The 26,110-nt window shown below is 47.6% G+C and overlaps 10 protein-coding genes across 10 annotated transcripts; 4 read left to right on the top strand and 6 right to left on the bottom strand.

Annotated features, from left to right (window-relative positions):
• Positions 1 to 461: 461 nt before the first annotated feature.
• On the bottom strand, positions 462 to 923 carry F9C07_2232399 (L-PSP endoribonuclease family protein; the record flags this gene model as incomplete). Its single annotated transcript, XM_041285800.1, has 2 exons — positions 462 to 707; positions 819 to 923. 2 exons carry the CDS (start codon positions 921 to 923, stop codon positions 462 to 464), a joined length of 351 nt encoding a protein of 116 aa, XP_041146042.1.
• A 692-nt stretch (positions 924 to 1,615) lies between these two features.
• Positions 1,616 to 3,329, top strand: F9C07_3753 (putative benomyl/methotrexate resistance protein; the record flags this gene model as incomplete). Its single annotated transcript, XM_041291831.1, has 3 exons — positions 1,616 to 1,923; positions 1,972 to 2,096; positions 2,158 to 3,329. 3 exons carry the CDS (start codon positions 1,616 to 1,618, stop codon positions 3,327 to 3,329), a joined length of 1,605 nt encoding a protein of 534 aa, XP_041146041.1.
• A 2,618-nt stretch (positions 3,330 to 5,947) lies between these two features.
• On the top strand, positions 5,948 to 10,311 carry F9C07_2256575 (uncharacterized protein; the record flags this gene model as incomplete). The annotated part of the gene is made up of 2 exons (XM_041291830.2): positions 5,948 to 8,921; positions 8,981 to 10,311. The coding sequence occupies 2 exons, from the start codon at positions 5,948 to 5,950 to the stop codon at positions 9,619 to 9,621; spliced, it is 3,615 nt and encodes a 1,204-aa protein (XP_041146040.2). The 3' UTR covers positions 9,622 to 10,311.
• A 385-nt stretch (positions 10,312 to 10,696) lies between these two features.
• F9C07_2232396 (uncharacterized protein) lies at positions 10,697 to 11,695 on the bottom strand (the record flags this gene model as incomplete). The annotated part of the gene is made up of 6 exons (XM_071509905.1): positions 10,697 to 10,842; positions 10,915 to 10,972; positions 11,034 to 11,258; positions 11,307 to 11,500; positions 11,552 to 11,570; positions 11,618 to 11,695. The coding sequence occupies 6 exons, from the start codon at positions 11,693 to 11,695 to the stop codon at positions 10,697 to 10,699; spliced, it is 720 nt and encodes a 239-aa protein (XP_071366381.1).
• Positions 11,696 to 13,594: 1,899 nt separating this feature from the next.
• F9C07_2244050 (nitrilotriacetate monooxygenase component B) lies at positions 13,595 to 14,724 on the bottom strand (the record flags this gene model as incomplete). The annotated part of the gene is made up of 3 exons (XM_041285799.2): positions 14,627 to 14,724; positions 13,785 to 14,565; positions 13,595 to 13,732 (listed from the first exon to the last, which is right to left on the bottom strand). Exons 1-3 carry the CDS (start codon positions 14,665 to 14,667, stop codon positions 13,595 to 13,597), a joined length of 960 nt encoding a protein of 319 aa, XP_041146039.2. The 5' UTR covers positions 14,668 to 14,724.
• Positions 14,725 to 18,482, bottom strand: F9C07_2283316 (uncharacterized protein). The gene is made up of 7 exons (XM_071510626.1): positions 18,331 to 18,482; positions 18,144 to 18,266; positions 17,885 to 18,081; positions 17,065 to 17,795; positions 16,731 to 17,004; positions 16,252 to 16,668; positions 14,725 to 16,193 (listed from the first exon to the last, which is right to left on the bottom strand). Exons 1-7 carry the CDS (start codon positions 18,417 to 18,419, stop codon positions 15,766 to 15,768), a joined length of 2,259 nt encoding a protein of 752 aa, XP_071366380.1. The 5' UTR covers positions 18,420 to 18,482; the 3' UTR covers positions 14,725 to 15,765.
• On the top strand, positions 14,729 to 15,832 carry F9C07_1523787 (Endoribonuclease L-PSP/chorismate mutase-like protein). The gene is made up of 4 exons (XM_041285804.2): positions 14,729 to 15,051; positions 15,102 to 15,115; positions 15,173 to 15,346; positions 15,431 to 15,832. Exons 1-4 carry the CDS (start codon positions 14,901 to 14,903, stop codon positions 15,575 to 15,577), a joined length of 486 nt encoding a protein of 161 aa, XP_041146038.1. The 5' UTR covers positions 14,729 to 14,900; the 3' UTR covers positions 15,578 to 15,832.
• A 979-nt stretch (positions 18,483 to 19,461) lies between the features above and the next one.
• Positions 19,462 to 21,994, bottom strand: F9C07_2283315 (Aldehyde/histidinol dehydrogenase). Its single transcript, XM_071510625.1, has 2 exons — positions 21,353 to 21,994; positions 19,462 to 21,296 (listed from the first exon to the last, which is right to left on the bottom strand). The coding sequence occupies exons 1-2, from the start codon at positions 21,401 to 21,403 to the stop codon at positions 19,812 to 19,814; spliced, it is 1,536 nt and encodes a 511-aa protein (XP_071366379.1). The 5' UTR covers positions 21,404 to 21,994; the 3' UTR covers positions 19,462 to 19,811.
• F9C07_2283314 (uncharacterized protein) lies at positions 21,995 to 23,828 on the top strand. The gene is made up of 6 exons (XM_041291829.2): positions 21,995 to 22,192; positions 22,258 to 22,564; positions 22,640 to 23,083; positions 23,147 to 23,253; positions 23,307 to 23,403; positions 23,466 to 23,828. The coding sequence occupies exons 1-6, from the start codon at positions 22,019 to 22,021 to the stop codon at positions 23,615 to 23,617; spliced, it is 1,281 nt and encodes a 426-aa protein (XP_041146035.2). The 5' UTR covers positions 21,995 to 22,018; the 3' UTR covers positions 23,618 to 23,828.
• Positions 23,829 to 24,639: 811 nt separating this feature from the next.
• Positions 24,640 to 25,743, bottom strand: F9C07_3745 (putative sulfite reductase; the record flags this gene model as incomplete). Its single annotated transcript, XM_041285798.1, has 1 exon — positions 24,640 to 25,743. The coding sequence occupies one exon, from the start codon at positions 25,741 to 25,743 to the stop codon at positions 24,640 to 24,642; it is 1,104 nt and encodes a 367-aa protein (XP_041146034.1).
• Between the last annotated feature and the right edge of the window lie 367 nt (positions 25,744 to 26,110).

The following is a 26,110-nucleotide window of genomic DNA, read 5'->3' as shown; positions in this document are numbered from 1 at the left end:
TGTATACTGACCCTACCGTACCCTGCATGACTCCAATATACCAGACATACAACCATTCCCCGTCCTCTGTCTTGGCAGCGTAGTGAATGTCAAAATTCGCCAACTATCTGGGCGCTATAGGAGGGTATCTCCACCACCTCGTTGGATCGTGGCATTAACACTGGGGCCCTTGATGGTGCCGCCTTGGATGTCGTAGTAAGCTCTGAGACCTGAGGGGGTTTGGCCGATAGGATATGGTGGAACAGCGATGTTCACACGAAGGGTGAACGCGTAAGTGAGTGATATACTATATCACGATAGCCTCGCCGTATTTCTAGAATCCTAATTATCAGCAACTACTACGTCAATTATTTGAAAGAGTTTTTCATTTATATTGGCATATGCCTACACCACTAATCCCCAGAAACCATAGTCTCTAAGTGCATAGATAGAAAGATAAATAGAATAATAACAGTATTAAACTATTTCGGATCATGTGCCACAACCTCAATCTCAACACGCATATCATCCTCTGCCAAGCGCGATACCCCGAGCACAGTCCAGATGGGCTCATGATTAGGCATGTACTCCTTGAGATTGCGGACCATAGCTTCCAGGGCCTCATCATCGAGAGGAATATGGTAAGAATCAACCCGGAAGACCTGCTCCCAGCCTTTTCCTCCGGCATGCTTGAGATTCATGTCCACATTGGCAAAAGCCTGATCGATCTGTGTGATGACATCAGGGTGGATCTCGCCCGTCACAGGATTCCATCCTCCTATGTTTGCTCTTCAGCGATGTTTTATTTGGCAGGTGGTTAATAGGAGCATGTGGGTTACCTTGCCCGGTACATTCGATGCGGTCACCGGTGCGTACGGCTTGACTGTATTTGTATTTCTCTTGGTTGCGCTTCCCTCGAAATTATGGTAGGTCAAATGTGACATACTGAGTAGGTGTTGCTTTATTGATGAAAAGAATGTGAAGTTTCAGGAGGATGAGCGAGATGGTGAGAGCACTCGATATGGAGAGGTAGGCCCAATGTCTATCACCAATAGTGGCATCTATGATAGTGAGTCAGTACGTAGGGAGAGTGCAATAAGGTTGTTGGGGGTGGAGAACCATCATCTGGCGCTGGTTCTGATTCGACCTCGTCTTGGAGATAGATTTATCTTTGCGAGGATTGCTGACTGCGTATACTGGCTGCCGAAACAATGTTTCCCGGTCCCAGTGCTCGTTAACAGGCTGATACCTGTTATTTGGCGGAAGGTTATGCATCCACACTGACAGATCCCCGGTATGACTCTCAACTCGTGTTTGTTAGAGTCATTCTGTTAAGTAAATCAGCTCCACGAGGTCGCCTTTCATTCGGCTACGGTGATGTGTCTGATGATCATTGGAGACGCAAATGTGGCTTGCGAGACGTATTTGTCTGCAAAAAGGGAACCGATCAAGATGAGCATTGTTCATACATCAAACCGCATGCACCGCTTCCTGATTACATGCTTAGAGAAATGAATCTTGGTTCTCCAGCTCAGAGCATAAACAGCTAAAAACATAGACACTCAACTTTTTTTTGCTTTTCTTCTTTCCTTCCTCCCCAGACGGGCTAAGATAGACATCGCACTCGTTCGCCGCTATGAAAAGCTGGATACAGGGAACCATCTTAGGTGATACCATTCGTCTTCTACTTGGTTCTCGCTGGTTGAGCTATCCTGAAGATGATCCAACATTCGACATCCGCCAGCTTAAATGTGCTTCATGCTTGGACGGACATTCCCATAGGGACCTTGAGAGTGGTCAAGAAACGTTTCGATATGCGGAGAAGCTGTCCGCTGCGACCAAAACCGATAAGAGCTTGATCATCGATTGGTATACGCCTGATGATCCAGAAAACCCCTTAAATTGGTCTTTGGGACGCAAAGCATGGGTTATAATTCTCATTTCGTAAGTGCAATACATTCTTGAAATCGAACATCTGCTGACCGATACTAGTGTTTACACATTCATCGTCTATTGCGGATCGTCTATTTTCATTCCCAGTTATGAGTTCATGATGCATCGGTATGGCGTGTCTTTGGAGGTTGTTCAACTAACCTTGGCTATCTATGTTGTCGGATGTGAGCTTTTACCCCTACTAACTTCGGGTCCACCTTATGTCAAGGTATTAATTCAAAACAGACGGTGTCGGCCCTTTGATCTTCTCGCCATTGAGTGAAATTGCTCGTATCGGTCGAAATCCTCCTTACGTATTATCCTTTATACTGTTTGTGATCGTGTCTATTATCCTCTCAGTCATAGATAACTTTCCGGCCATCGTCGTACTACGTTTTCTTCAGGGCTTCTTTGGTAGTCCGAGCCTGGCCAGCGGAGGTGCCTCTATCCAGGATTTGTTCTCGTTAATCGACGCCCCCTATGGATTCATATCTTGGGTTACTGGGTTTTATTGTGGTCCAGCCTTGGGACCTTTACTGGCAGCCTATGCGGTGACCTCCGACTGGCGCTGGCCTCTGTGGGAGATTGTTCTAATGGGCGCACCGTTACTCCTCGTTATCGTCTGCCTACTGCCCGAGACGTCGCATGAAACCATTTTGCATCGTCGAGCCCAACGCCTTCGTCGTTTCCATCCAGCAGTTTTGGCCCCTGCCGAAACCAAACGGCTTGACTTCAAGGTCATATTGATCGACGCATTGATTAAGCCAATTGAAATCGCAGTCAAAGATCCAGCTATCGCATATATGTGCGTTTACTCGGCATTGGTCTATGCTATCTATTATTCATTCTTCGAGGCCTTCCCAATTACCTACGGCGGTATATATCAAATGCCTCAAACCATGTTGAGCTTGATATACCTCTCCCTCATTGTTGGGTGCGCATTAGCCGCGGTGCTTTATGCAGCGTACCTGAAGTACATCTTTATTCCTCGGTGTCACAACGGGAACCCCAGTCAAGAAGACCGTCTGATTCCGGCACTCGCAGCTGTCTGGTTGCTAACCGCTGGTCTGTTCATGTTTGCATGGGCGGCCCGGCGCTCGGTTCACTGGATTGTGCCTACCATCGGCATCGCCATATATTCCGGATCGTCATTTGTCGTCTTTCAGGCGATTATCGTCTACGTACCGCTGTCGTACCCACGTTATGTGGCCTCTCTCTATGCGGCAAACGACTTTATTCGATCCATAATCGCCGCAGGTTTCGTCATGTTCGCGCGGTATATGTATCTTGATCTGGGAATTGGAAAAGGGGTTACCGTGCTGGCGGGTCTATCGGTTGGAGGTATCTTTGGGATGATTTTTATCTATTTGTATGGCGCGAGGCTGAGAGCGCGTAGCAAGTTTGCCGTTGGAGATTGATCACGAAAGGCTTTGCTGAGGCCTCCACCCACGTCATTGACTCCATACTCCCGGCCTGCATTCCTTCTGTTAAGAATACACGAACCCATCGAAATTGATACCGAGCTGGATGTCGTGTCTGTACACTGTCAAGTGTAGATGAAACTTCGTATTTTTGCATTTCGTATCCAACCCTGATAACAAACAGACCAAGAAAAGGATACTTACTACGAAAAGGTCGGATTGTTATTTTGTAAAGACAACCAATAGAATGTGGCCGAGTACAATCGAAACTGATCGTCCATCAATTTCCTTTTGTGGGGTTGCCAGCTGTATCAAAGGCTACAATGATATATCATACAAGCAGTGGATGCTTGCCACAATGAGTGTAATCGCCTCCATATACTGTATCATCCAACTTTACCATCGGATATTATAGGGGAAGCTTCAATAGATCTCCAGCGCTATGATGTCGCTTGTCGCGGTGTTGTCTTGATTGGTATTCTCCATGGCCTCACGTGTTGACCGAGTGCTAACTCGAACAGGCAATAGATGCCCCACCGGGCCGATCACCTGATCCACTCATTCTTAGCGAAAGGATCGGTTTGGACTATTACGCCATAGACTGTTCCCGTAGCGCTGGAACTGGAACCACTTGTTGTGCTGGTCGAGTGGGTTTTTGCCAGTGTGTGGATTAGCCAGTGTTGTTGTACATAGTACCATGCCTTACTGCGGAGCATCTTACTGACTTGGGTAGTTCTTCGCGGCCTTGCATTACCGAGATTACAGGCTCGTTTCCATTTGTTTCTTTAACGAGTAGTTTATATGAGATCCACGATGACGATATAGATCTAAAATTCCCTGAAGCTCTTTGTATTATTTATTTCAGGTTAAGATAGAAAATTACTGGATCAGATGAAAGCCCAAACGAGCAAGAGAAAACCCTCATATGCCCTAAAAAAAGTCTGCAGTCTCCAGTCAGATGTTCAGGAAGAAAAGAAAAAGAGGGGATGGAAAAACTACTTCGAGAGAAAGAGAAAGTTTAAACGAGACAGATAACATTCACACTCTTGTGTTGGTTAAGTCCAGGCATTCTCCTGTATTGAAAGGTTCGGATCGTCATACTTTAAACTCAAGTCAATCGTAACCCCCGGAAACGCTGGACGCCACACGGTACCAAAACCAGTCTGCGTGCATAGTAGATCTTGATCGGACGAAAACGTTCGACCCTTCGCTGCCCAATTTTCATGCCTTTCGCTTCTTTTTTGGTATTCACTCAAAGTTCGATCTGATATGGTCTTCAAATCGGATTGATTGAGATCATGCAATCATAATACTGAGATACGTTGACTATAACGTCATATGCAAAGACTAAGACTGGTACTAGTGCTTGCAGGCCTGTTGTTGGACCAATACGCAGTTGATTAATCACCATTATCAAGACCTTATGCATCTCGTGCCCTAAGAAAAGAAACGAGATTTTCGAACAAGCTTCTTTGGCTTGTTACACGGCGAGGCATTGCTGTATATCCTGTCGGTAACATGGGACAGGGATAACGATAACTTTCATCGGTTGGTATTCAGTTACCAAACTATATTACAAAGAGGTTAATCATCGACTTTGTTCACCTCGATGAGGGGGGTCTGCTAAAATCATGGGGCACCGATAGATGGTACAGACGTGGGCCCTCTTGATTGACCCTATTTTCCAGGCCCACGTATCGTTACCATACGCGTTCTAGGTGGTCTTGGCAGTGTGTCGTGTGAGGGAAAAACGGAATTTACAAGCGGAAACCACGGAAGAGGAAGTGGCAGGTGATTTGACGGGGGCCCGTCGCGTATAGGATGGTGTACGGGGGCAGATTTAATGAGAGAAAACTTTTATGCTTGTAGGCGAGGGATAAGTCGTGCGACATTAAACGTGCATACACCATCAACTTCTTAAGTACGGTACTTCTGAACGTCACCGGTAATATATCCCGGTACCGTACCGTGGTCGTACCAGGATTAGGTAAGGAGAGAAAACCACTCCGCAAAGAATTCCTGCAGCGTTCGATAATACCCACTAACTAGTCCGCAGTCGGCCATTCTTTAACTACTTAGGTGAAGGTACGGAGTACCATTCATCCCATTTTGCCTCATTCCGCACTGGCCCTTTTCTGCTACTTCTCCTTTTTCTGGGACCTTTTTACCTACTCCTGAGGATTTGCCCTCGAGGCGTCTTGTTCCTCGTGGACTCGTCTGTCATCTGTTCTCTCTGCCGCATTGTCACCAATCGTTTTCTCCGCACCCACCATGATCGTCAGACCTTGTCGTTATGTCATGATGTTATATGTCCACCGTCAGGCCTTGTAATGGTGAATTGGGGAACAGATGCGTCTTTGACTCGATACACTATATTTACGATTTTTGCTGCCGATTGTTGAATCGTCTCGCCCTTGAATTGTGGTTGCTTCTCGAAACCGTGGACCGGAGTATGCTCTTGAACCCGTCTGCGCTGAATCACCATCACGCATACTAATTTTGTTGGGCTACGAAGTCATTCGATTTCTAATCGACTTATTAAGCGAAAAAATAATTCAAAATGGAGGGAGTTGGGACCGTTGATGTCAGCTGGCTGCATCATACGCAGAAAGGTGATGGCGAACCCCAATCAGCGCTATACCCACTATGAGGGTATTCTGTCGCATCCACCATTTGGTTTGGCCTCTAACGCCCGAGCAGACAATCTATCCAGGTGCAAATCCGCGTCATCTACGCACAGCGATAAGCCGAATATCGATACAGACCCCACCGTCGCACCACGAACTAAAGGAATTCCCGTCGAGAGAACCTCGCCACCTCCTCCATACGAGCCTCCCAGCCCTGCTGCAGCACCTACACCGGACGCGCAAAAGAATGCTCAGCGAACTGAGAAGGAAGTGAGATCCGATGATAAGACAACGGATGGGAAGTCGACTGGATCGTCCCCGAATCCTCAAAAAAGTGCTCCGAAACCAATCGGGAGGAGGAACTCATGGATCTCAACCCTCAGCTCCAAGTTCTCTTCGGGCTCTACACCCCCGTCGCAGTCCAGTTTGAAGAGCCAGCCGACCGTTAAGGCAACCTCTCCTGTTTCAAAACTCGATATGCACAACCCATTCGGAGCAGCCTATTCGCCCAAGGACAGGGACGATGATAGGAGAGACGAGCCAAATCCGTTTACTTCCACTTCTCCCAAGGGCCCCTCGTTTCTTCAGAATGCCTTTCGGAAACTGTCATCCTCTGCATCGGGCGGATCGGGCAAGGTGGCTACAAATGGCGTTATCTGCGAGCGTCGCATTATGAACATTGACCAGGGCCGCGATAGGTGCAAGATTCCAGATTTGGACCAGGCCAAGTTACGGCGCGTTGCATTTTGTGTAGACGTTGAGATTGCCGGAATTTCTCGCCGAGAGTCCGACGATGAAAGCAGTCCTGCCAATGCCAAGCATCGGATTGTCCCAGATTTGAATGGGAAAACGAAAAAGCCAGCTAAACCGAAAGACAAAGATGAAGGCTCTGCTTTGAAACATCCCCAGACGGTGTTGGCTGATAAGGAAAAGCGGAACCAAGATAATACCGCCTCTAGAAAGCAGGTTGGTCAACCGGAAGCCACTCCCAGTGATGGCAAGGTAAACGGCGAAGCCAAGGAGCCGACTAGAAAACAAGAGAAGAAGAAGAGATCGGAAGAGGAAAGGAAGGAGCGCAGGGAGAGGAGACGGAGACAAGCAGAAGCGAATGGTTCTATTCCTCTACAATTAACGGCCGATGATGATGAGGACCACCCCCCCGCGCCTCTACCCGGTAACCCGCGCTCTAGGACGCAGAGCCACCCGACAACAGACCCCGTACGGATATACAGACGTTGCTGCCAGTTACGGGAGACGCCCGTGTTGAAAAGGATAGTTGATGAAATCTCCGCACCTTCCTCCATCCTTGCGGAATCTCCAGGAACGGTTGGTGTGCTTGATCTTACCAACTTCCCCATGACCCCTCAGGATATGGCCACTTTCTGTGACTGGCTGGCTGTAGTCCCTGTCCGAAAGGTTATTCTGGAAAAGTGTGCTTTGACGGATGACTCAGTGCGGTCAATTCTTGCTGCTCTGCTTTCCACCAAAACAGTAGAGCAGATGAGGCAAAGACGCAGGCGAACAGGAAAGTCAGGCTCTCAGGCTCCGGCGAAAGAAGAGAGGAATAGCGTAGTAGAGAAACTATCGCTCAAAGATAACCCAAAGATCGGCAAGGAAGGGTGGCGCCATATTTGCCTGTTTGTTCACCTCTCGAAATCCTTAAAGGCCATTGACCTGTCAGGTATACCACTTCCGAAGACACTTATCACAACACATGAGCTGAACGGTCAGCTTCCGAAAACCTCATGTTCCACCGGTTCCGCGGTGGATGTTGCAACTCTTTTCTCTGATTCCCTTTCTCGGCGCTTCGGCGGTGACCACCTTGAAGAACTCTTGCTGAGCGAGTGCAAGCCCACAACAGAGGAGGTGAAGAAGATCTGCGATGCAGCCACAACTCTCGGCTTGAGGAGGCTTGGCTTCGCGAACAATGAGCTGAACAGAGAAGGCTTGGAACATGTTATACGATATCTTAAATCAAGCAAATGCGAAGGACTTGATCTAGGTGGAAATCCGATCCGAGATCATTTGGACCTGATTACATCGGCAATTGAAAAAGAAACCAACCTTTACGCGCTGAGCCTTGCCGACTGCGCTCTTACTCCGACTGCCATTAGTCCTTTGCTACAAGCATTGGCTCGCCTGCCTAATCTCATATTCATTGACTTCTCCCATAACCCAGAGCTTTTTTCCAGCCAGCCTGATGCTCTAGCGACTTTCCGGCGTTTCCTGCCAAAAATGCCCTCATTGAAGCGCATCCATTTGGCTGATGTGAATTTGTCAGCCGACCATGCCATCGCTCTTGCTGAAGTCCTGCCCGAATGCCCTAAACTGTGCCATCTGAGCATCTTGGAAAACCCCGCCATCAGTGCGCTAGCTGCTGCAACAGACTCGAGTAACCAGGAAGAAGCCTGCGCTGTTTACGCTTCCTTAATGGCAGCGGTACGTGTGTCGCGGACCATCATAGCAGTGGAAATCGAAGTCCCAAGTGCAGAAAACAATGAAGTTGTGAAGGCTCTCGCCTCCCAGATCGTGGCCTATTCTCTTCAAAATCTTGAACGAGGTGCTATTGAAGGAGATTTATCTGTGCCTGGTGACCCGTCCGGTGCACGTGAGACCGTTCCTGTGCCCGAGATCCTGCAACATATTGTTGGCCATGGCGGCGGGGATGAAGTTGGCGATGAAGATGATGAGCCAGCTCCTGATGAGGATTACGTCATTGGAGGAACCGGTGTAGTCAAAGCCCTGGGGGTTTGCCTTGGTAACCTCGATCATCATATGCCCGGAGATCAGTCTGGTCCACCCAGTGGAACGACAACGCCTAGACACAGGAAGTCCCGGTCTTATGCGGCGAAAAGGCCCCGTGATATGTCGAAGAACTTACTTGAATCCGCTCGAAACATTCGGACCAGGATTCAATCGGCTCTTGTCCGTGAGGATAGAGCCGGCAATGATATCAATTACAGTATGTTCACACGCCGCATCCGTGAGCTGATAATAATGCTAACTCTGTTTCTACGTTAGGACGTCTTCAATTCCTGGATTTCACCTTGCATAGGATGATTCAGCGATTCGAGGACGAGTACCCAGAGACGCGGATCATACCACAACCGGTCTTTGCCACAGCCCCGGATTCGAGCTCCCAGAACTCTGGTGACGACGTAACCGGTGGGGCTACATTCGGCACTCAGCCGATCACGGATCAAGGCGATGAGTGTGCTATTGATGATGAAGATGCCGACCAGTACGCCTTAGGCATATCGCGAGCAAGCTCGATGACTTCTCTCCATTCACGTGCAATGACCTCCGAAGAAGGCCATGTCCATCGTCTTGGCCAAAACCTTCGCCGCGACTTTCTTAATCCCTCATTCAATCAAGGCGATGGTGATTCATCTCTCACCCTAGATGATGCACACATTGCAGCCCTTCGCGAGAAACTCGAACGTTTGCAGGGGGAGCAGGAACACTCTCATTTTGACGGCGTGGGTGCAGACAAAACGTTCGAGCAGTTAGGCACGACTGTAGAAGAACTGTGGGCAGCTCATAAGCAAGATGCAGAAACCTTTGAGAAATTCAAACAGAGCCAGATTGCGGCTCAAATTAATAGCGGAATGAGAACCTCATCATCAGGGAACGGCGCTGGCAGCCAGAACAGACAGGACTGAGTCAAATGACAGTCCTCATTCTAAATGTGGGTATAACCTGCTGCAGCGACTATTTTCTCGCTGCTTCTCGATTATCATTTATTATATATGAACTTTATTGTTGTTGACTGAGCGCGAGTTTCGGTTCGGATGTACTCTAATTTTTCAGTTCTATTTCTGATTTTTCTCCTGGCAATATCGTGCATGGTAGATGTCAGTTTGTACAGTACATATTCTTCGTCCATGAAACGTTTCACGACTTGCCGGGCTTCGGCCTATTCTACACATAATGCATTGCTTAAATGCTTTGACCGCGGTTTTATATAAAAGTTCTCTAGATTCGATAAGCACCTTAATCTAGATTCACTGCGGGTACAATATCTTAGTAAACCATTCAAGAGCCTCACGAGCATCAATAAATACAACATGGATGCATCTACAAGGGTTTCAGAAGAGCTTACACTGGAAATTCACAGCAATAGCACTCCTGTCATTGATAGTAATAGTACACGTAACTAGTCACCAAAACTGGCACAGTTATAGATGATTGCCATTGATTGGAGCAGCAATTAGTACATTACCGAGTCCATGCACAAAACCAACCTGCTGAGCCCATCCATGCAGCAGGGCTGACCTAACTCACTGAGGCCTAGGAAAAAACTACGGCAGGCGCAGAAGATGAAGACATTAGTTGTACACTATGTTTGTTTCGAACTCTATGAATTGAAGGTAGACCATTAGGGTCATTACGAACGCAAGGTATTGCTGGAATCATGCTATATGATACTAGATCTCAGCGGTATCTGGTGACCATTAAAATATGGCCTTGCTATAGCCTTACCCCGAGGAGTATTTGTAGTTAATACTTCGATAAAATGAGCACTTGCTAGCTTTGGCCTTTCTCTTGACGCAATAATCCGGGAGGTATATTGGTCTCTGGCTGGCTCAGGCGAACGGTTTGGAGAGTTGTCACAGCGTAGGCTATGTAAGGTGTGATCCGGCAGATCTGACCAAGACCGATCATAGAGTGAGCTGGGAACATAGATGCGAGGACCTAGGCATTCATATGAACTAGAATAACCTTAGAAATAATGCCTCATATAGATAGTTGCTCTATGATAGGGTTCAAATCAATACCGGCCGCGGGGCCATGCTCCTTAAAGAATCTGCTAAGAAGCTTATGAACTTTTCTCTCTTCGCTGTTATCGTCGACTGTCGCACGGCATGTGTGAAAACGACAATCTAAAATTAACGAGTTATGGATTAGCATATTGAGGGTCTCTGTAAAACTAATATAGAGGAAGAAACACTTACTGATCCATAATTTCTTTTTATTCGTCCCACGTCTGCCTAATATTTCGAGAACATAGATCTTTACATTCTAATCAGTCCTATACTATTGCACGCGAAGAATAAATAATTAGATAACTTACTGTAGGACCCAGGAAGAGACCCGGGACGAGACCCTCCGAGAACTCCGAGTCGGTAGAGGCAAAATCAATCATATTGAGGAAACAAAAGGATACCCTTATTGTTGGGTGATCACGATCGAGTGATGCGCCTATTCTCTCGACTAGTTGACGTATAAATTCAGGTCGGTCAAGTTTGAATCGACCGAGTATTGGTGGCCACACAGATTTCGATACCCATTGAGAAATCTTCGAGGAATTAATATTGTCATTTGCAATAATAAGACGGTGACTTACTTGGTCTACAAGCGCATCATCTGAAGGATCAAAGCGAACGGATATAACCGTATCTATTTTTCCTACTATTGTCTCGTCCATCCCGCCTAGCGTCATGCCTGCCTCGTGAAGTGCAGCTATAAGCTCGGGAAAGTCGAGATTATCAATTGCCGTTAATTCCTGCATCTGCTGCAAGATAAGGCCAACCGACAGCCCTTGTTCTCCAATTTAGTGCCATGAACCTCGGTATGACTTTTCAGGTAAACAAGGCACAAGATCCACCTGCTAGATGGGGTCAACACGTAGACAATCTAGTGCCTCGCTCTGCTTACCTCGTGATCTAACGCAAGCTGCTCGGGAGGGACACTCAGATCGAGCGTCCCTTCATAAATCTCTTCGAGGATACCCATCTTTGTCCTAGCTTTTGAAGGATCTCTGACAAGATTGGAGAAGTGTGCGTGATAAAAAAGAATGAACGTGGAGAGACTAGGGGAGAGGACGGGATATTTATACCCACGAGGACGTACATATATGTACATAGAAGAACGTCACCACTTCGATACACTAAATAGAACAGAGGCCGCCGCGCTCAAGTTTGACCAACTTGTAGCTGCGTAGCTTTATTAATTTAACTTTGACCAATCTCTACTCCGCCCCCTTCAGCTTGACCAGTCGACAAATTCCCTCCCGTGAGTTTAAGGTCCGGGGAGTCGCCGCTTGTATTGCTTTGCACGCAAAAATATATGCCTTTCTTTCTGTACTTCAATCGAAATTGAGAGCGGAACATCATTGCGCGATCTGGGCGACCCACTGCTCAGCGTCTCGCTTAAACACATCTATGCTAGTATGCTGCGAAATATGTGGAGCCTAGCCCACTAGATCTATGAAGATCGATCGCCGCGGCGATTTTCTAGTACACGCAACTAGTCATTCCCGATTTTACGCGGTTATAGTCGTTTGGAGCACCGACAGCAATCCGAATCAAACGAAACCAAGCTTATACGTAACCCTAAGTTCTCCCTTAGCTATCGGGGCTCGCTGTCCGAGTGAAATACAACCATCGGAATCAAACACCGACTCATTTAACATAAACCATAATAATAATACGTAACAGACCCCTCAAGTCTCCTCTGGGAAGTTGAACAAAAGACGATACAAAACCTCTTACCTACCTAGAATCACAATCATATACACTATACCAAATGTTCACCCGCCTAGCCCCCAGACTCACCAGTAGGGCATCCTCCCACCTCATCCCTGAAAAGCCCGCCATCGGCACAAGGATCCTCTCATCGGAGGCGATGATTCAGAAGAACGAATTCCGATGCATCATTCCCGACAAACCCGATATTCTGGGGCTTAGAAAGCAGGCGAAAGGGTGAGGTTCTACTGTCCTTATTCCCCCAATCTTTTGTCCACAAGTTCAATTCTTGAGTAAACAAAGTACTCACGATTCTGATACCAGTGCATAATACGAAGGAATAAAAACACTAATAGCAGCTGGGGAACTAGTTGATGGGGGTAAGTGCTATCTATCTTGTATTCCTATGACGATATCACCATTTGCTAGATATATCGCAACCCTGCAGTAACATTAATGAGAGCTCACTGATATGTCTACAACAAAACAGGCGCAATCCTGGAAACTCACTCCACAGAAACCGATGATGCCAAAATCAAAGGTAGTATGGTTGTATACACTGCCGAGAACGAAGAAGAGGTGCGTGGGATCATTGAAAAGGATGTCTACGCTACTAGTGGGGTTTGGGACTTGGAGAAAGTGCAGATTTGGCCTGTAAGTGTGCCCTCCCCGTGACCTTTCGGGGTGGAGTTGTTGGTGGGTTTAGTGTTGATGTCTCGGGTTGGTTAGTATGTTCCTGCTGTGAGGGAGCCGGTTTCTTGAGTATTTATCGGGGCGGGAGAGGGTTTGTTTGGAAGTGTTTGCGATGTTATGGTTCTCAAAGGAGTACTTGGATTGTTGTGTTGTATTCTGGGATCTGATGAGTAGACTATGGTATTCAAAATGTGAGTATATGTTATCATGGCTAAGCTATGTTGTACTTGAGACCTAGAGCATTTAGAGTCGCGGATAGTTGACATTGGGAATATCTCTGGCTTCTGGGGCTGCACAAGTCTACCAAGTCGCAAGAATCTGTTGAACTATCTTTGAGTGAGATACAAGGTAGTTTTAAATAATGTTTGTATCTAAACATGCTCTATAAAAGCACACCAGCATCCAAATCCTCTGTCTAAAGAAAACCCCACTCAATACCATATATACAAAACCATCCATCCACAAACAAAATCTATTAATTCTCCCCCTTCTCCTCCAACCGAGCCAACAACTCACTCTTCACCACCTCACTGCTCCACTTCGTCCCCGGCCGTTCAAAAGTCGACACCACCCGTCCATAAGAAACACCCCCCAACTGCCCCACAGGCCTCAACTGATCCAGATCAATATGACTAAAATCCGCATCCGCAGCCCCCCTCCTTCACCCAAAACCTCGTAGCCTTAATCAACACCGTAGCAGCAATACTCATCCCCGGCCGCTGATGATCCGCAAACTCCTTAATATCAATGACCTTGCCCTCGACACTGAACACCGACTCCTTAACTCGGGACGGCTTAACAGTCGTCGAAGGCGCCTCGTGCAGACCCGAAACAGCCCATTCCGAAACCCCATACGGCGCATCAATCGAGGTCGCATTGACCGCTTCGATCATGTTCTCGGACACCGTGTTGATCACACACTCGCCCGTTTCCTTGAGATTGCGGTACGTGTCTTTGACTCGGCCCGGACGGGATGAGAACCCGACGATGAACATCGGGGGGTCATGGTCGATGACTTGGAAGTAGCTGAAGGGGGAGAGATTCTTTTGGCCCTTGGAGTTTACGGTGCTGAGGAATCCGACGGGTCGGGGCGCGATGGCCGAGACGAGGAGTCGGTAGTTATTCACTGAGGGTCGGTCTGGTGCGTAGGGGTCTACTTCGTGGTGCTCTTGCGATTGACTGGCGCCGTGGTCGGGTACCCCTTGCCCGTAGTCCCAGGTTGGGTACGGGGATTTGGTGGTTTCGATGGGCTTGGCGTGGTCGAAGTCGGGACGTTGGGCTTCTGTCTCAGCGAAGTTGCCGATGTCTTGGACTATTTTGTAGTTTTGTTGGGCGGTGGAGCTCTCGCTTGCTTCTGCTGTTGCTGTTGCTGTTGCTGCCATTGAGGAACTTTGGCGGAGGTCCCTCGGTGGTTGGTACTTGAGAGCTGTGCGAGGGGGTGTGGTGCTGGTTTTGTGTTAGTTGTGACTTGGTTCTTTGGGCAGAGATCTTATGGCTAGAGGCTTACTATGTGGACAGGAAGAGTCCAAGGGTTCTTAATCGTATCATTTTAATCGTGAAGTCCGGTTTTAGAATGTATTACGGAGTACATGGGTTGCGATTAGAAATAGTGGCGTCTAAGGTCTAAGGTGCAGTTAAAATGAGATTACGTCGGAGATGCCCTCCGACTGACCGGTATCCAATCCCGATCACTCTATAGAAAGTCCGGTCCTCCAAAGCCCATTCGTATAGCCTGCCTATATTATCGTCTTCCTTTCGGCACTCTTTTATCTCGTCAAAACATGTTCTCCCCGCGTGCTATTCGCAGTATATCTTCCCTCAACCATCTCTTCTACTCTATTCCGAGCCCAGCCCTTGGGAATCGATCCATATCCACCACCGCACCCATATTTACCCCAGTTACAAGCGTGCAGACCAATCGAGCATATGCTCGTGAGAATTCCTCCTGAACCCACTCAGGGTATTAGCTAACTACTGTCTAGCTTTCGCACACTACGTATGTTGCCCCAGAGTTGGCCCCTAAGCACATCGCCGACAATATTATGAAATACAGTCCCAAACAATCAAAGCCGGCGGCCACGTCTGGCTCTCCGGTCAGATTCCAGCGGACGCCCAAGGTAATTTAATTAAGGGCTCGACCGTCCAAAAGACCAAAGCTATCATCCAGAATACGAAGGCTATTCTTAAAGAGGCCGGCTCCGGACTGGACCGGGTTTTCAAGGTGGTTGTAAGTACCCTTTGAGTATGCAAAGGCTTCAATATTCTTTTATTATCTTCACTGTTATCATGTTAACCACTTGAGGCGCTGTAGGTCTATGTTAAAGATTCCAGTATCATGTCTGACTTTGCTTCTGTGTATGATCCTGCGTTTCCGCACCGTCCGGCACGGTCTTTGGTGGAAGTATCCAAGTTGCCTGCTGGAGTAAATATTCAGGTGGATTTCATTGCTGTTGTGTAATTACTCTACTTGTCAAGTGCTCTTTATCTTTCTTTTCGCACTGGACATTTCCGCCATATAGCAACAGTGGCTCCCTGTCGAACTGCAAGCCAGGCAAGTTGGAGGACTTGATATGAGGGGTTGTCATTTCTTCCTGGTTTCATAAATCATGGAGATATACTCCTTATGTAAGTCGTAAAGCTCGTTGATCAAGCTTCCATAGAGTGCATGATACTATCCACGTCCAGTTGGTCTGCTAAATCGAGCAGCTCCCTTGGTGGAAGGCTTACAGAATGGTTGAGCGCCAACAGATCCCATTCAACTTCATCTCCTATATCCACTTGATCTAGCGCATATGTATCATCATTGTTACCTTGGATATCGTCCGAGGTTATTGAAGGCATTGTGCGGTTCGCGGATCTCGGCGTTAAGGGAGTCAACATAAGGTCCAGGTGCTTCAGTTCCAATTTCCGGAGCGGTGCTGCTATGTTGCCCTTCGCGATGAGCTTTTCGATAACGCAGTCGAGGTTATCACACCAGGACTCGTTCGTAATAAGTGAGGGTGCGATTGAGCGAATCAAGTACAGAACAAGGGCAGCTGAAGAAGCGTGCTCGACTTGAAACGGTAAAAATGCATCTGGCGCAGTAGATGTTAGAGCCGGCGTTGTGGAACAAGAGGAAATGATTGTTCGTACCCATCAAGTCATCATCAGCTAACGAACAAAGTGTTTGAAGGATGGTCTGGGCAGAATCAGCGCAGCATTGCAAGAGGGATGCCACGGGCGACGACAGGCAAATGCTTTGCGACGGCTGCCTCTCTGCACTGTCTATATGCATATTTAGAGCACACATAACCAAAGGCCGTGTTGTAAGAACAACACACTTGGAATTGTTTAGTATCGGCAACAACGCACGAGTTATCCAAGGTACACTTACATGGTGTTGGGCTAGCATCAGTCTAACTGCCATCTTTGAGCCTCGGCCAACCATGCCATGGAAACTGTTATCCAGAAATTCCGTGATATCGTGAGAGAGATCAGCTAGTGCATGAAGAATAGATTGAATATCTCTGATCAAAGCTCCTTTAGATGCACTGTCCACCCCATATACCGCTATCTCATTTGCGTTAGTCAGTTATGGAGCCTCGCATTAGCTGACTGTCAATTGGACTCACTTGTCAATATTTGCGCCATGAGGCGCGCGAGCCGAACATGCAATGTCAGATCGGTATTTTCTACGGTTGACGCCACCTCTGCTGGTAATCTGACTGTGATATCCTCATCGCGAATTGAGTTTGGTCCTCCCATCAACGCAGAGAACTCTCGATCCAGCATGTATACTACCCAAAAGACAGTCCGACAGCGCTGAGAAAGTTCTAGTCCGCCTAATTCCTCGGGCACATGTCTGTGTATACCTTCGATGATACAACAACGTAGAGCCTGTCCGATCTAATTGGTAATGGAGATATAAGCGGTACATCTTTTGCACCAGCCAACTCAGTTACTTACATGCTGAAATGCTGCTTTTCTCATGTCAATCGACTGAAAGTACAATGCCGCTAGGCTTAAAGCTTGAATCGATGTCAAAGGGTCCTCGTGTATGCCGGATAGATCTGGCAATAGAGCCATCGCCCTTGATGCATACTGGTGGCCAGCAGGAGACCCAGATGGATTCCTTTGAGTTATACTGGCTTTTCCAAAGGCAAGCACAAGTAGATACTGGGCGAACCAAGACCTACGTGATGCAGCCTTCGCTGCTGGATCCCGGTAGAATTCGTGTAACTCTTGAAGGTATAGCGTCTCATCAATCAGGAAAGATAAAGAAGCAAGATAGTACTTGGCAGCATTGTAAAGAAAAAGCGCATAGTCTAGGGGCGGTAGATTGGTGACATCCGGCGATTCTTCTAGAGATACTTGCTTCCATTGTAGCTTGAATGCCATGCCATCCAGATGCCATGGATCTGGTGGAGAGTTCGATTCAGGAACTCGCTTTCCTAACAGCGCCAGGACGCGACGACAGAAAGACCATGAGGATGACGGACCCATATACCCTTTTTTGTTTACATCAGCTGTATTCCAAGCGAGAATGGGGTTAAGGATCTCACAATATCGACCGTCTGGAGTTGCAGCAAAGGTCCATTCCTCTTTGTCTACCAGTGGATTCTTTGAAAATTCCGAGTCATGGTATTCTTGCCTCTCGTCAGTGTCAACCCTTCTGCCAGGATTACGTATAGGAGAGTCTATCAAACGAGTTAGCTCTCCAGGCCCAGGTGGAGTTCTATAAGAAGAATGACGGCATGTTGGGTAACGCAGAACAAAATCCGCTTACCGTCGGCCGCTGTCTGCCATCCAGCTGTTTGCTGGTCATCCGGCGGCAGGTATGGCGTTGCACTGGGAGTCGGGGAAAACCCCACAGCTTCACTTCCCATCAAGGGAGGCTGGACATGATGCCCCGCCCTTGCAGAGACCGCATACCGCCCGGAAGCTGCACTCCTCGTAACCTGCTCCTCCAACTCTCTCAGATACCTGGAATTGAAGGATGGCGCATATTAGTGCGACGATTCTACTGACATGATGCATCCTCTCACCGTTCGCTAACGGAGACCCTAACCTCCTCCACTGGAAAGTGACAGGATCGATTACTGCGAGTACATCGTGAACAGGGATGCGATCCCGAACACTTCACCTTCATCGACCGACACCGTTCACATCTAACACGAGTATCTAGTTATTCATCTACCATCTCTACACATGGGGTGAGGAACTTGTGCTCACGCTCGAAGACTCTTTTTCTTCGGTCGTTCGGTTGGAGGCATTTCGGATGCAGGCGCCGATGTATTGTGAGGACGAAGTGGCGATGGCATCAAAAGTAACGACCGGGATCAGTGTCCGACTTTTGTACACTATCGGAGTTGAAGTGCGGGGCTGCCTTATCAGATCTTTCTCTCATTGGTTATTGGCCTTTACCTTACATTATGACGTCATTGTATGTGGTTATCCTGATCGGGAAATAAGGTGCGTGACCTGGAGTACCCTAAAAGCTTCCACGCGTATGACAACTATTGAGGCTCAAGCTTCACTACGACTATGGCTAATGCCTATTAAAAACTACTAAATGTTTAATTCTGGTCGTAGAATACTATCATGCTGTACCAATTCGTAGTCGACTCACTCACTCGAAGAGTCTCCGTCACAGCTCTTCCCGTATAGCAGCCACCACATGCTGCGTTCGCTGCACAGCCCCTCGGTTTTCAATTGCCCCCGGTGTAGATATCCCATGCACTCAGCCATAGATCCCCACGTCAAACACTTGAAAGTCTTTGGAAGAGACGCTGTTGCAGCAGACGACTGATCTAGGGCATGCTCATACCTGTGCAACAGCTCACAGCTCAGTTCATCCACCATGCCTTGAATCTGTCCACACTCGAGTGTAACCGTAGGCTATCTTTTGAGTAAACGTTCCTGGTGCGTAGTGATAACCTTCGCCTTGCTAGCCGCATTGTGGGTGGCAAGGAAAAGAGCTGCAGCTGGAAACTGCAGATTCTCAGCTTTAGCTGGTGTCGTCGACGAAGCAACATGTCTGCAATCATGCCATACGAAATGTCTGTTTCTTCCTTGGTGTTGTGAATCATGCTCAATATACGCTCCGCGCACCAGCTTGATCCCTAGCGACCCCTTTTGCGCTGCCGACTTGATATGATTGTCGACATTCGCCTTCGACCCCTTGAGATAGCCTTGGATTGTATTGTAGGCTACCGGCGTCCCCGATCAATTATGCGTGCGCATCATCTCGATGGCCTATTCATCCAGTCCAGGCTGGAGCGCCTGTTGCTCTGCGTCGAGCCAGAGGTGTGAGCCTTGTTGTACGGTTGCGACGCAGATCTTGTCCGGGGAAGCATAGTGATTCGGAACTGAAGGAAGATGCAATGAACAAAATCTCTGGTTTGTTTCGAACCAAATATGAGAGGCCTAAGCACCAGTGTCGGTATGCCTTTGGGCTTGCTCTTACATATAATATAATGCCCAAGCCCAGTCAGAACACTGTCCCGAGAGCGTGGGCCAACGCATCCATAGAGGACCGAATGATTTCCTTTATCATTCGGAAACATAGAATCTGCTAGAGTCCTGTAATACGTGGTACAACTAACCCAATCTTAAATAGAGATATGTATACTTGCTAGTGCTTGGAATTAAGATTCTCTTCCTGTACTACTGACTGAATCTGAATCTCTCGGTTCCTTTACCAACGCTCCAATCTAGACCTCATTGGAAGGATATTCCACCTTCACTAACGGCACAAATTCCTCCTTGATCGTTCGTGTGCTAACAAACCTTTGCAAATGAGCCATAGTGCCAGTCTTATCATTAGTACCAGAATCTCGGCTACCGCCAAATGGCTGCTGAGAGACCGTAGAGCCGGTGCATTTAGTGTTCAGGTAGAGCATACCAGCAGCATGCTTCAAGGCAGTCTGAGCCTGACGACTGGCGTACGGATCCCTCGCATAGATACTGCCAGTAAGGCCATATCTAGAGGTTGTATCAATCAACTTCAGGGTTTCCTCCCACTCAGCATCGGGGTAAACATAGACACCCAGAATCGGTCCGAACAGCTCCCGTTTCATAATATCGTGACGCGGATTGGAGGTCTTATAGATGGTGGGGTGCACATAGTACCCTTTTACCTTGGATGCCTTACCACCAGTAATAAGCTCAAGCTCCGAATCAGTTCTCGCAGCCTCGATGAAGTCATTCAGCTTGTCGAACGAGCGCTCATGAATAACGGGGGTAACAAAGTTGTCATAATCTTCGACGTCTCCAACCTTCAATGCCTCTGTTTCCTCTTTTAGGTGTTGTTGGAACTCAGGCCAAACTGACTCAGCAACATAGACACGGGAGTTGGCAGAGCACTTTTGGCCCTGGTACTCGAAGGCAGCGCGAATAGTGTTCAGAGCAGCACTCCTCACGTCCGCAGATGAATGGACCACCCCCCAGTTCTTCCCACCAGTCTCACCCACAACACGAGGGTAGGAGTTGTAGATACCTTGTCCAATACCATCTCCAATCTTCTTTTGAATACCCTTGAGAGTAGCAGTAGATCCAATAAACGTCAGGGCACTGAATTCGGGTCTTTTAAGGATGGTGTTGGTTACTTCCTCGGCATCGCCGGGTAGGAATTGAATAACACCCTTAGGAAGGCCAGCTTCCAGCAGAATCTTGTGGAGAAGCCAACTAGCGTGAAGGGCCGAATCTGGCGGCTTCCAGATGACCACGTTTCCAAGCAATGCGGCCGGGCCAACAAGGGTAGCTCCAAGTGCTGTAAAATTGAAAGGGGCAATCGCATACGCAAATCCTTCAAGTGGGCGGTATTCAAGTTTGTTCCAGTTTCCGTCGGGATGAACTTTAGGTTGTTGAGAGTAAAGAGCCCATGCCTCTTGAACGTGGTAGCGGAAGAAGTCAACGGTCTCCGCTGGGGCATCAATCTCTGCCTGCCAGATGTTTTTGCCTTGACCAAGCATCGTCGCAGCGACCATCTCAGAGCGATACTTGCCAGTAATGAGCTCACAAGCACGCAGAAAAATAGCTGCACGGTCTTCAAATGGAGTGGCTTCCCAAGAAGGTTTGGCCTTGAGAGCCGCGTCGACGGCTATATTTACTTGATCAGGTGTAGCCAGTGCATAGTTAGCCACGATATCTTTGTGCCGATAAGGGTTCACTTGGGAGCGGGATTGCTTCGTTTCAAGCTATATGCATACACAGATAAGCCTAGAGAAACGGCCACCGTCGGCAGGTTCCATACTTCTGCTCCTTTTACTTTGATTGGGATTGTGGAAGGGAATTCATTCTTCATCTTCTGAATCGTCTCGGACAACTCAGTTCTCTCCGGGGATCCTTTGGCGTAGCTGAGCTAAGGGAATGGTTCGTATAGGGCGTCCGTAAGGTCACCAGCTTTTAGCTCACTAATTTTTCATTTTCGAATTTTGGGGGATGTAAGATGGTCATGTATCTACGCACACTTGAATTGACAAAGCGGCTTCTAAGTCGGTTGAGGCCAGCCGCACGAGTTAGGGTAAGGGGCCGCATCATGATAGGAGAACACCGAAGAGCAAAGAATCATAAGGCTTTCAATACAGGCCTACTATTGTGTGAAAAGATGAGGTTGCAGATATCGCGGGCCCGAATCAATGAGCCTTATGTATAGCCATAGCAAGTCGTAGGCCCATCCCGACCCTCGGAAGGCGACTCCGAATGTTCTATAATCAACCCATCTTTTAACTCCCACCATCAGAGGGTTGAGGTTCACATAAAAGCTCAAGTTATCAGTGCATCTTTCCGACAGCAATCGATTAGAAGATGGTCCAACCAGAGGTTCCTAACACACTAGGATCGACGCCCGTCAGAAAATGCGGGGTTGTGGGCGGAACCAACAAATCGGAGTTTCAATTCGACTGCTCTTGCTGAGGAAATGAAGTCATCTCAATCAACCATGATGGCCCAACAACGCTTACCAAAGCCAAAACCTACACAAGACAGTCTGGTGACAGTTCGAGGGCATGATCTGCCTCAGTCCCTATGGTCACAGAAAGACGTTCAGGAAGCATGTTTGATGCGCTATTTCGTAGACGAGCTTGCACAATGGGTAGGTGCTTATAGGCAAACGAACCAGTCACTGTTCCCTATAACGAGACTGACGATATCCCCTAGTTTGATACATGCGATCCCTCCAGGCACTTTGCTAAGGTTGTTCCTCAACGGGCAGCGAATTGTCCTGCGCTCCTATATGCGATACTTTCCGCTTCCGCAAGACACCTCAGCCGGAGCCAGTACCTACGGACCAATGAGGTATTGTGCTTGGGAAAGAAATTACCATTTCTTGGGGATGATGCTGCGTTAGAGTACCAAAGTTCGTGTATATCCCAGCTCATGAGTTTGTCTGGGAATCCTGCCGAGGTGGCAGATGAGAATCTGTTGGCGGCGGCGGTAATTCTGCGCTTCTATGAAGAGGTAGATTGTATGTTCCGTTACTGTTGACACGTTGCTACGTGACGGCTGTGACGGCTGTGACGGCTAACTTGGTGGGCTTCAGCGCCCCTTGTAGGAGTCGACGATGAAACTTACTTGCGAGGGGTGCAAGTATTCCTGGACGCTCAGGGCACAGTCGCAGTGAGGGACGGTGGCCTCCGACTGGCTGCGTTCTGGGTAGGCATACGCCAGGAATTTCACACCTCGTTCATCAAACAGCGTATCTTCCAATTTGACCTCAGTTGCTGTGATCACTCAACTTATAGATTACTCGACCAAGCAGAAGACCCCACGTGGGCCAATCGAGTCATTCTGCACTGTGCCCACACGCTGACGTACTGTTACGATGAGAGGAGCCATACGATGAAGGAGTATGAAAAGCTCTGGGATTATAATCAAGGGTGGGACCGAATGGTACCGCCGACATTCAATCCGATTTATCTTCGACAGCCGGATAGGTCGAAGGGCGAAGTGTTTCCAGAGCTGTGGTTCTTAGATGATTGCATCGGTATAAGTTCAAAGGCCTTTTAGCTTGCGGACAGCCAGTGGCTAATACGCCTTACACTCATAGTGACTGCCATTCAACACTGGCACCTTGCGAGGATTCTACTTCTTGCATTCGATCCCAGAGTTCCCCGTCTAGGGCCTGGTAGGCGAGCAGCAGTCGGACGAAGAGAGGTATGAAATATATCACTTCTAAAAGAATTTGCCGTTCTCACTCACACTCTCAGGCTGAAATTAAAGAAAGCATGTTCGTACTGTGTGGTGTTGCTCAGTCCAATAAGGCAGCACCTGCCCTTATTACAGCATGCATGGGAGTTTCCATGTGTAGGCCACCTGTTTGATGAGAGAACTTGAATGCATAACTCCATACTAATATTGGAAAACAGGTGGGGATCGAATAACAGATCGTTTAGAGCAAGAAGCGCTACTCGGCATCTTGACCACGACTGAAGAGACCCACGCCTTATCAACTACCAAGGCACAGGTACAGCTTCGAGAGGCCTGGGGCTGGACTAATTCCGATGGACGATTAGCATAGCTTGGAGTAGATGATGTAAGAGATTCTCAAAGAACCACCTACCTAGAATTTGTTATCCAAGTAATCCTTAACAATGTTTTTGTATAAGCTGTTTTTATCCGTCACGATATATTTAAATAGAAACATGTAACATTAAGCTATAGCAAGAGAATCAAGGCAACACGTTGATCAACGGAAAATACCCCCCCTCCTGCCAAATTCCTTTAGCCGGTACTTCAAACTTCCATCTGCTCTATTAAAATATTAGATACCAATTACAGAAGCAAGGACTATATCATCTTATTACCCTACGCTATTAGATCTTTAATTCTATCCTATGCGCTTATTTCCGTAATTATTCCTTAAGACATAGTTTTGGCCAGTTATGATGGCCTGCGTTTGTATCGATTGTTATGAAAAGTCTATTGATTAGAAAGTATATAAAACGTAAAACATACAGCGGCTTAAGGGGTTTTTAAAGTAGTCAAGACTTCGCGGCAAACCAGCAACTGTGATTCGACGGTAGCTCTAGTTTGATCTCAATCTTGGCCTATACACACTAAATCCAAATGTTGGTTTCACTATTTTCGTGCTGTCTCCTAGTTCCTCTAACCGCTTAGTGTTGTTCTGAGCTTTCTCGGAGACTGAGCATATCGAAATCCGATGACATATCATATTCTTGTGGGGTCGATGCCGGCCACCTGCAATCCTTTGGTGTATACTGCATTCAGGAGGGCTATTCTGATATGTGTGTTTGCCACCTCAGTCAGCCAAAGTGCACTCCAGATATCTCGATTGTTGGTCTGGCTATAACTATTCCAATACGCGTGCCACTGCATAGTTGACCGGTAGACAATGAGTGCCTTGCAGGTTCAGATCATGAATTGATATTTATGGCATGCACAGACCTAGAAAGAACATATATCGAAACCTACAAGCACGTGACGGGATGGGGCTTCAAGATCTACAGGCAGACTCTGAGGCTTTGGAGGAAGGCTAGACAGGCATGGAATGCTAGAGAATCAAGGCTGTCCGATCACCATTCAATGAATACTTCTGCCTACATGTATCCGCACGGACGGAACATGGTTCCGTCGCATTGTCAGTGGTTGCTGAACCCCACGTCGATCTGTTGCTCGTGCGCTAATTATATATGTTCCAACGTCAGGAAAGAGGATGGTGAGACGGAAGAGTTGCCATTCAAACCGCTTCCGAGGTTCTACATAGGCCTCTGTCCAAGTCTTTCCATGACCAATGCAAACTTCCACACGTATAATCTCCTCTGATCCCCACGCTCGACCCCAGACCTCAATGTTTCCTGGTCTTTCATAAAATTCATCTGGCCGAGGACGAACGACAATCGAGTTGGGCTCCACTCCCCAAACAGGTCGAATCTTCTTTCCTGTCATGTCAGTAGGGTCAGTTTCATTATAAAATACAGTTGTGAATGGACTAGGAGATCTTCTGTCCTGCACGGAAAGACGGCAAAGCCATTTAGTGGAGTTTGTCCCAAACCATCCAGGTACTACTAGTCGTACTGGACCCCCTCGTTCTTTTCCCAATGGTTTGCCATTCATCTCATAAGCAACCAGAACCTCAGATGAAAGTGCCTTCTCGATAGGCAGATCCTTTTGGTACCGATCACTCTGGACACCGGCGAAAGTTCCCGAGTCCAGTCCATCGGACCAGACATATGTCCCGATAGAGAGGTCCGGCCGTGTAAGGGCAAGTAAACATCTCAGCGGCACACCTGTCCAAGAAACACATCCTATTCTCCATACGTTCTTCGTCGGAGCTGCCAATGGACTCCCATAGCATTCATGGAAAGAGGTGACATGAGTTTGAGGCATTTGTTTCAGTTGCTCAAGACTTATTGAAATAGGTCTCTCCACCAGGCCATCGACAATGAGCCTCCACTTGATAGGATCAACCACAGCGGCACCCATATGTATTGTTTGGAAGAGGGAGGCTTCAGGAGTCTGGGTTTCATTGAGGTTATGAGGCTCGGGAGGTTGTCGAATGAAAAACCCGGTCGGATCAATTTTGATCAATGCGTTTCGTTCCAGTCCTCCTTCAAAATCACCCGGTATATAGAACGTCACATATTTTGAGTAAAGACTGAGATCTTCATCTAATCTAAGATCCATCGATATAACGGCGATACAAGGAGTTAAAGATAACTTGAGTTTTGAAAACCGAATAGAATGCTATAGTTTCCAGCAGCAGAGTGAACAAAAATAATGCGCCTCACATTAGGATGGCAGTTATGAAGAGATACACTATTAATTCCAACCTTTCATCCGATCACACCATCTTGAAAGGTGTTAAATGGACCCACGGAACGTTGTGATTTGATTTGATGGAATTTATTACTAGTAGCCGACTTCCTGCGGAAGGCCAATGCGGTCTCGGCTAGTGCTGCGAAATCTGCTTTTCTGAGTCCTGCGATTCCTGTATATACTTAAGAGGCACCGGACGTTTTGGTAACCGGTTTTCATTTAAATCTCAATAGAA

The sequence above is a fragment of the Aspergillus flavus genome, chromosome 4 (assembly GCF_009017415.1).
Source record: "Aspergillus flavus chromosome 4, complete sequence".
NCBI classification, from domain to species: Eukaryota; Fungi; Ascomycota; class Eurotiomycetes; order Eurotiales; family Aspergillaceae; genus Aspergillus; species Aspergillus flavus.
This window is presented reverse-complemented; position numbering and strand designations above follow the sequence as displayed.